General features: G+C 39.0%; 1 protein-coding gene across 3 annotated transcripts in view; it reads right to left on the minus strand.

Annotated features, from left to right (window-relative positions):
- Positions 1–201: 201 nt before the first annotated feature.
- Positions 202–9,863, minus strand: part of URI1 (URI1 prefoldin like chaperone) — a 45,723-nt gene continuing 36,061 nt past the window's right edge. For all 3 annotated transcript variants that reach the window (XM_081924073.1, XM_081924075.1, XM_081924074.1), the window contains 7 exons: positions 9,858–9,863; positions 9,416–9,476; positions 8,257–8,434; positions 5,469–5,739; positions 3,625–3,767; positions 2,264–2,522; positions 202–989 (listed from right to left, as the gene is read on the minus strand). The exon at positions 9,858–9,863 is cut by the window's right edge and continues 86 nt beyond it. In XM_081924073.1, coding sequence (XP_081780199.1) covers positions 801–989; positions 2,264–2,522; positions 3,625–3,767; positions 5,469–5,739; positions 8,257–8,434; positions 9,416–9,476; positions 9,858–9,863 — 1,107 coding nt within the window. In that variant the 3' untranslated portion in view covers positions 202–800. The remainder of the gene's footprint in view (positions 990–2,263; positions 2,523–3,624; positions 3,768–5,468; positions 5,740–8,256; positions 8,435–9,415; positions 9,477–9,857) is intronic.

Consider the following 9,863-nt stretch of genomic DNA (forward strand, 5'->3'; position numbering starts at 1 on the left):
CCTTTAGTTTAGGGTTAAGCTCTTCTCCCCATGAGCACGTAATTTCCATTGACGTTAATAGGTGTTTCATACACAAAGAAAAGAAAAGAGAGTAAAGGGCTCTGTATTGGAAAGGTCAGAGAACATGCTCAAGGAATTTGGAACTGAGAAAATGTTTCAGCTCCACTGTATATAATAACCCAAAGGAGAATACTTTCAACATTTCAGATTTTTTCTTTTTCTTTTACTTGAAAAGTGTAATTTTACAAAATACCATTTTTTCCATCAAAGAAACATCCCTGCAAAGTACGCGAACACAGCGTTCTGTTTCATAGAGTTTATACAAGTTATCAGAGGTTTTATGCTAGTAGGAAAGAAATGATTCGTCAGCACAGACACCTAAAAGCAAACCCTACAAAACAATGGGGGATATGAGCAAGTCTTAAACGCTAAAGCAAGTCATGAAATATAATTGTTGGCTCTATTTGAAAGTTGCAAAGTTTCTTTCAAACGACCCATATGGTATGTAGAACATCACATCTGGTACAAAACTGCCTGTATTTAGGTTTAAACACACACACACACACACACACACACAGCCTTATGAAGATTATTCTTTTGAAAATTATTCCAAGTGCTGTTATCGTAAGGCAAACATATACAAAGGTGCTGACTGCATACAGGGATATTAAGAAAATAAGAATTTTGAAGTGTTTTTTCACCGATTTTTTTTAAAGAAATATCATCAACAGAGGTCTAAACATGAACAGTATCAAATCAACGCAGCCTGCCGTTTTAAACTTCCATTGTCTAAGCAGAAACTAGGTTTTCTGTTGCATTCTGGCAGCTTTGAATTTTGAAACCCTCTTTGTAGTTTCTTCTGAAGCTTCAGAAAGAACTTCCTCAGATTTTCGCTCCAGAATGGTAGGCAGGGCAGGGTGAGCGATTACTGGGTGTGGTGCTGAAGCAGGAGACAAAGGCTCCTTCTCGACAACAGTCCCCGAGAAAGCCTACAAGGAAAGGAAACCTTGAAAGTAAGCTTATAGGTTACAAAGTGTATTGCCATCACTCTCTCTTTTCAAAAATACAGAAAAAACTCCACAAAACCAACAGCAACTCCCTGCAAAAGAAAACTGTCTAGCTTCCTCAAAAGAAAACCAGAAGGAGTGCTAGTGCTCTAAGGAGAGATATTCATACCTCTATGTACGTTTTGGAATAAGAAAAAAAATGGTCTTCAAGAACATAAAAACAGATGATGCAATAGTAAATTTCAGCTCTGCAACTGATACAACTTTGCCTCCTTTAACTGCTTCAAGCTGACACCTGGTGTACGAACTACAAACTATTTTGTGTGCTGACATGTTTCCCCCCTGTCAACATCATCACAACAGTTAAGTAAGATTTTATAGAAAGTGGCAGACAAGCTCAATATATTTTTAAATGCCGGAAGACTGCGAGGTACATTAGGGAATTGTCCCCTTGCGGACTGCCTTGTGTTAACTTATCTGGAGGCATCTGGCTGTCCGCTCCAGGAAAGGGGTCCCTGGATCAGCTGGTCATTTTAGCCTGATCCAGCATGGCTCTTTATATAGTAAGTAAGATGTGAACAAAATGCTAAATCACAAATTTCCATTGGTCACTCATAGGAAGCAAGGCCTAATCTAAACCCCCTCTTTTCCCGTTGTGATTATGTGCCTCTCCCAATGAAAAAGTCTCTGTGCCTTCACTCCTTGTGCTGCTATTAGAGGTAGGTGTCCTCTGAGCAACATACCCTGCTGCCAGAGTATCCCTTTTTTTCCTGGCCCCTTTGATCCATTTGCCCTCGAGAACAAGGCAAGAGAGAGTGCAGAACTCTCCAGTTTCTTACTAGTTGAGGAGGAAATCTCAACTAAATCCTAAGTAAACGTACTTCCCCTGAAATGGTGGTGCTTACTTCCCAGTAAATGCATCTAGGATGGAAGTGCCAAGGTTCACAAGAGAGTGTTTTATAAATGGTTTACCTGACTTAGGAAAGAGCACTGACAGAGGCACCTGTGCTCTAATCAGACTGACATGGGGAAAAGGCTGCCTTTGTGAAATGCCCCCGGCATGCCTTAGTCAGAAAGAGAATAGTGTGCCTGTAGATGAAGGAATGCACATTTTTGTTGTTCTGCCCAAGGAATAAGCTGGTGACAGCTAAAGAGACAATTTACGAAAAATGAAATCAACATTAATAAGATTTCTAATTTGTCCTAATGTTTTCTCCTAAAAAGAAACAATAAATGAAAGAACCCTCTCTCTGTACCTCATACAATCCTGATAATGGCAATGGTTTTTTTGAAAGATGCTCCTGCTCCCCCTCTTCTTCTTCCACTAAGATTCCTTCGTTGTTATCACTGTAGGTACTTTCATCATAGCTCACACTCCGCAGAACTCCTCGTCTGTCATCAAACTCAGCAGTGCTGCTCTCACTGGTATCACTACAAACACTGTTCTCACGGCTTCGAGACTTCAAAATTGATTTACGAGGGACATACTCTCCATTCACAACATCAACAAAGACTCTGCAAAAGGAAAATGTTAGCTTTAATAAACTATGTGAGAAGGGGGGCAGAGACAAATTCACAATAATTTCACTGTCTTTGGTACAAATTAATTATGATGACTTTGCCTAGTCAACTTTATTACTGAACTCTTGTAAAAGATGCAAGGTAGGTGGATTACATTCAGCAACACAACTGTTACCCTGCCCCTTTTGAGTGGATACCTATCACATTTCATCAGGAGTGAACATCCTTATTAGAGCTTTACAAAGACTTGTATTTTGCAAAATGAAACTGGACACCACCTGAAGGAACCTTTTTATAAAGTGACACTGTTTTTGCTTTTAATAACCAGATTTGACTTCAAATTATCTATCACGCTCAAGAGAATATAATGTGTGGTTATTGAAGTGAAAGAAGATCTGAAAAACTTGTGAGCTTCACAGGCTTGGCAGAGGGTGGAGTGAGATACAGAGACAGAGAGAGATCATGTGTCCACCTAGTTCTGTATTGTCTATATTCTTGCTAGCAGTCTCTCTTCAATGTCTCAGGGTTTTTCCAAGCATCACCTACCTCCAACCCTTAATGCAGCCTTTCCCAGCCTGATGTCCTCCAGATGCCACCCCAAAGTAGTTTAGAAATTTTTCAGCTCTGAGAATTTCTGCATTAATACACTCACAGGCAGATGTTTTGTTTTTATATGAAGTGATATGAAAACAATATGAAAACATTAATAGCAGTAGCAATTAAAAACAATATGAAAACATTAATAGTAATATCTGCTAAATGCCCTAAGTAGGTATAGCAGCAAATGAAACACAAATTGATTGTTTTTGCAATTTTCATAATGGCCAAGCCATTTTTAAGGAACCATTTAACTGAATAATTGAATAATTGTCAAATATGAATAATACAGAATAAGTGAGATATTCCTACCAGGTGCAATTTGGCATACAAAAGGTTCAGGAATACATTATATAATTTATATTAATTACATGGAATTAAATAGGATTAATTATTAGCTGTGGCCCTCTGGCTCTTGGTAGATTACCAACTGTTCTAGAGCTATACTATGCAAAATGAATCACACCCCACCAAACTGTTCTTACTACAGGTGCCATACCGATAAATGTCTGCTGGTGTTTTGATGCTGGGCAGTTCTGTAGCTGAGTGCCCATTGCCATTGCTATTCTTTCGCTTGCGTTTTGCCTCTTCTTTCTTCTCACTGAATTTCAAAGTAGTATTTTTTCCTGTGTTTATTCGTACCTGAGGCGGAAATTAGTCATAAATAATCAGACTTTAATCAAGCAAAGACAGCAAAATATCATTCTTTAATCAGCTGAACAAACAAAATATTAAGGTCTATGGCACCCCCATATATAGGGGTGGTTTTGGCTGCAATGCTAAACTGTGGTTTGGTGTTGCCTGAATAAGCCTTGGGCTTGTTTGCTCCTACCCATCCACTCCTCTTTGGCATAGCTGTGAGAGGTTAGAAGCTTCTGATACTGTTTTCAGCTAACAGTGGTTTGTTATGTGTGGACCCAGAAGTGTGGTTAGTCTTAACCACAATTTGTCGTGGGTAACTTCAAACAAGCCAATTTCAAACCATTGTTTCTGAAGCTGGCTTGTTTAAACTAACCATACTTACATTTAACCACACTTCTGGGTTTGGATGACACAGCAGGCTGTAGTACACCACAAGATAGCAAAATCTAGACGCACCTGAGCACCCTTGTTTAAAGTGACCTGAGATGCACCACTAGCCATAAGGGAATCCACTGTGAAAAATCTAAATAAATTTCAAAACACTAATTCTATTCAGGGCTATAACCTAAACCAAATTTAAACAAAATTGTTGTTCATCAGCTATGAGAGAAAGCAGCAAAGGGTTAACTCTTCTTCTCAGTCAGAAGGCTGGGGCAAAAAACCTGATGTCCTAACAGGAGAGGCAACTCTTCTCATTTCACTTTCTGCCTCCAATTTAAATCTGGGAACAAAGCCAGCCTTTTAAAGAACAGCTCCAATATACCTTCCCCATCTCTCCTTAATTATCATATATGGAGTAGGAAGGAAACATTAGACCAGCACTGATCTGTTCTCGTCCTCAGCACTGATCTGTTCTCGTCTCAGCAATATGGCAGGAAGAGAGGAGAGTGTCCAGGCTTCTTGGGATATACCAATGCAAATCTGCAGAGGTTTAGAAAAGAGTTGTAGTACTAACAAAAATTTTCTCAGGCATGGGGATAGCCTATGAGTGATGGGATCCTGCCTCCACCAACACTGAGGGCAAACTGTTCTATCCTGAACTCTTTCTGTGGATAAGTTAGTCATCTTTCTGTGGATAAGTTAGGCTAACATCTCCAAAGAAAAGGTGGAGTAATGGGATTTCTTCAGTCTTTTAGCTCACCCTGGAGTTTACATTCTAGATGCCAAAGTGTAAGAAAATGCAATAAACAGCATTACCATCACACTCCATCAACATCCAATCATACCAGGTCCTAGGTGTACCTAGGTGTCCTTTTGACTACTCTTTCCAATGACCTGAACATGGTAGGGATCCTCTTCAGATAGAAAGCAAAGTTTGCCTTATCTTTTAAATGAAGAGGCATAATCCCATTTCTTGCCCTCAAAGCCTACTGAGCAGAAAGGACATTCCTGGTTAAGTCCATTTCCCATTTTACCTAAAGCCAACAAGATTTTAAGCAGTTTTGGGTAGCATGTAGATTTTAATACCATATTCTTTTCTCATGTGATCTTTTTAAATTTGAAAGCAAAGAGTTTAGATTAGAAATGCAAAAGCCCCCCTTTTACCTAATCATTTCATGAGAATACAACATTAGTTAGAACCCTAAATAAGCCTGGTCTCTCGACATGTAGAAGTAGCAGCGTATTACGCAAGAAAAGCATTACAAACTGATAATTCAACAATCTCCATAATATGAATTCAACAATCCTTGCAATACAAACCCTTTTAGGTTCCACAGTATGAGAGAAATATATTGTTGGTACGGTGTGCTCAGCAATGGCTGAATCATCCTGATCATCATCACTGCAATAATGATTTGGGCCATTAAGCTGGTCTCTGAACACTTCTGAGTTGGTTACTTTTTCCTGGAAGTTGCCCTGAGTATTAGGTTCTTCCCCCCTATCGGCCATATTCACATCTGTCTTTTTTTCTTCTCTCTCTTCTTCAGAGGAGGAAGTGTCTTCTCCATTTGCCTCAACAGCATCAGAGATCCTAGAGTGGGGGTGGGGAAGGATGAAATTCAGTTCCAGTTCAAAGCCATAAAATAAGCATTTAGCTGATGCTTGGATATTTTTAGGGCTTTCCCTTCTTTTGCAAGATATGGACAACTATCTTATTTTTACAAATAACACCAAAGAGTAGCAGATGCACCAGAGGCACACTTGGTTTGTACTGGAAACTGGACTTCTAGTGTTGCAGCACTGATCTGCTATAATCAGTTAGAAGCTGAAATTTGACAAGTAGACTGGACTTAACTGTCAGGGGTCCTTTACCCTTTACCTTTTTTTAACTTGTTACTTATGCAGATACTAAAGACTTTTTTCTTTTCTTTTTTGGTTAAGATAGCGTTCCCTGAAGCATGACCGAGTCTTTTTATGGAATATTAACTGTACAATTGTAGAAATGGTTTTATTGTTTTAGACTTTTTATATTTTGTACTATCGCTCATTTTATCTTATTATACACTGCTTCAGTAGGTTCTGGCTGTGAAACGGTTTATAAATCTGCAAAATAGAGCAAATAAACAAATAATACCCAGTTTCCTGTTTACCATGTTGGCCAACCAGATGCCTCTGGGGCAGTCACAAGCAGTACATGGAGGCAACAGTTCTCTCTTGTTGCTCCCCTGCTTACTCTCCTAAAACGAAGAGGCTTCATATAGCCATCCTGACTAGCAGCCACTAACAGACTTGTTATGGTTTCTAATAGTATGCTCTGCTGCTGTGGTGAACAATGGGGACGTACATGCCATTATTTCCAATGTCACCAATTGTTCCTATGTACCAAGAAACCACCAAAAACTTCCAATTATTAGCTTGAGGGGAAATCTCATGAGGTTTTATTACAATCGAGCAGTATACAAATTTTGCTAAGTAAATGTTAAGTAAAATTACTGAAGGTTTTTTAAAAGTTTGCCCCCCCCCCAACCTACCTACTCCACATATATTTTGGCACTTTTTGCCCACCAATTTCTTCTTATTACTTTCTAATACCAGTTAAATCCAGCTACCTGATGGTTCTGGAACTTTGGCTGCTGCATGATCCAATCTCATCCTCAAGACTCATCTCAACTCTTTTATGGCACAGTGCTTTGAATTTATTTGACTGTGCTTTAAGTACAACTAAGCAACTGTTGTTTTCTTTTAGAAAGATGCTGTAAACTCAATCCTGTAATTCCAGTATGGTCAAAGGCTCTACCTGCACTACTATGTTGTAACAGTTTACTTCCCCTGAACGGTCATTCCTTTCTCCCTATCACGGGAATTGTTGTTTGGTGAGCAACTTTAGGAGTGACCATGGCTCAGTGGCAGAGTATACACTTTGCAGAAGGTCCCTGGTTAAATCCTTAGCAACTCCATTTAAAAGGATTTAGTAGCAAGAGATGGGAGAGAATTCCGTATGACCCCCTGGAGAGGCATTTTCAATCTGAGTAGACAATACTGTGGTAACTGGATACATAATGTGACCTGGTATAACAGAGCTTCCTATATTCTCTATGTTCTCAGTGTCCTCCGCTTCACAAAATTACAAATCCCATGGTTCCCTCAGCAGAATGAATTACTGTAAAACTAATTTAAGTCTATGGTGAAAATATGTGTCAGCCAGAAGTGTTAGCCAGAAGATTCCACACTTACTACTTAAATGATTACATTCTGCTGTCATTCAAATTGGGGTGGGGGATCAGGAAGTAAAGGGGATGGAGAAAAAGTTTAATGCCCAACACTTTTGGACTCCTTGGGAACTTCATTTGGGTGTTCCAAATGCTGACGTTCAATCTCTTGTTATATTGTCTCTACTCTCCTTCTGCCGTAGCAGGAAAGTGGGGACAGTATAACATTGCATTTTATTCTCCTACCATTTTTCTGTCTGCTCCCTCCTTCCCCAATTTTCCTGGGATTTCCCTTTTTTCGCTATCAAAGTGACTAAAACGGGTAAATATATATTTCTGTTTATGCACATCAGTACCCAAGCCAAATCTACTGTATTTGCTGGTCAATTTGTTTTTATTTAAGCAGCAACCTCATCCTGTAACAAAGGAAGATTACAAAAGTTCAGGTTTTCCAGATGAAGAAAAGAACTTTGAAACTTTCTTTTTGGTGTGATTGGAAATGGAAAATGTTGCAGAAGCAGAAAGTAATGAGACTGTGGGTATAATAATCACAGAATGTCAGATATACAAAATGCAACACTGCATATGGGATTGCAATGCACTATAAATTTGGGTCAGGCTTTGTTCACCAAAAAGGAAAGACCAGGGAGAGTGTTTCTAAGTGCTAAGCATAATTCTGTAGCCAGTCCTAGACTCAGAGAGAATTTCAGTGCATGAGATAGTGTTCAAAATATGCAAGTTTGACAACAATGGAAACACAAATCACCAATGTCTTTCCCTGTTTGAGAACCCAGACTTGATTAAGTGGAAAAGTTTGACTCAATAAATATCCAAGCTTCAGTCCTACAAATTCTCACTTCTTTTGAACAGAATGCTCCAACCAACAACTGTTAAGATACCTGTCCAGTTCACCAAGTATCTCTTCTTGTCTCTCTAGTTCATCTAGTCTGGCCCAAAAGTCTTCCTCTGATTTCAAGTCCTCACTGGATTTTTCGCCAGTTCCATTTTCTTGAAGATTTGCCTCAAAAGCAAATGTTTTTGGTTTAGAATGAGGTTTGTGAGCAATTCTGTGTTTTCCTGTGTAATAAACAAAGCAAGAGATTTTTTAAAAAATTATATTACCATCATAATACAAAGGAAAGGAAAGGAAGCAAAAAGGCAATTGTAATGAAGGACTTTGGACAAAAAACATTAAAAAAATGTTTCAAATTACTACTAAAGTTTTAAGTAGCACCAATGAACTATATAATCGTCGCATGGTAAAAAGTACCTGATGTTTATCCAAATGCCAAAATACATGCCACCGCCCTCCCCCCCAAAAAAAACCCCAGGAAAACAGCATTTCTGGGATATTTTCAATGTAGTAACTTTACATCTGCTATATCAGAAGATAAAAAGCTGCCTTATATTAAGTCTGCCCACAGGTCCATCTAGTCCCATGGTGTCTACACCAGTGTTCTTTTGCCTTGGATCCCCCAGATGTCGTTAAGACCACAAGTGCCATCACCCATGACTGTTGGCTAAACTGGCTGGGGATGGTACGAGTTGTAATCCAACAACAGCTGCGGATCCAAGGCTGAAGGATCCACAATGGCTCTCGGGTATGTGAGAGTTTCTTCTTTATTCCTTAAACTCTCTACAGTAGATGCTCATTTGCTGCTACTGGACTACAACTGCCATTGCCCTTGACTATTATTCATGCTGGCTAGGGCTAGCTAGCCACCCCTCCTTTATAACATACTCCAGCGTGTATTGGGGAAATGATGAAAAACTGTGTAACAAGTATGTCTGAGAAACTTATTCTGGACTCTTCAAGGAAGAGGCACAAAAATTCTATTTATTTTAGCTTGGTTATAAGGGTATCACAATAAATGATGCATGTGCCTCAGTTTATAAATGTATCTTGCCATTTTCAGAAGTGCCTAGAGAAACCTAACCTTACACACTAAGTCACTACATTAAATTGGAGACCATTTGGTTTACGTATTAGAAAAAATAATATAAATGTGAAACACAGATCCCACAATGGTTGAGAACATTTTAAAACCGCACACTCACCTTTTGTTTCAGTGCCATTACTTTCAGCAACTTCTCTTATATCCACAAAATCACCTGCTGCCTAATTGGAAAAAAATGTTAGAGTTATCAAGTATATTTGATAGTAACTACTTGCTAAGCATTCACATATCTGGTTAGCTAGTGGTAAGTGAGCTTTGGACTTCTGTGTCACAAATGGCAGTTGCCCATGCTATGTAGCAAGCAAAATGAGGGGAGTTTTGAAATAGTTTGTGGTATGACATGGGATGGGTTTGTTTCTGATCTTCAAAGACTAAGGTTATAAATCCTTCTGGATCCATGCCAGTCTTAACAGCTCCTGGTCCTTGAACCTAACAAACTTTGCAACGTGAAGTGGTTTGAGAGGTGAGTAGCCTCTGTTATGTTCATATGCTTCTTATCACTTTTATAAAGTGCCCTTTGGACGCAATAACAAATGTCTTACATTACT

Source organism: Podarcis melisellensis (assembly GCF_964234715.1).
Source record: "Podarcis melisellensis genome assembly, chromosome: 8".
Lineage (NCBI taxonomy): Eukaryota > Metazoa > Chordata > Lepidosauria > Squamata > Lacertidae > Podarcis > Podarcis melisellensis.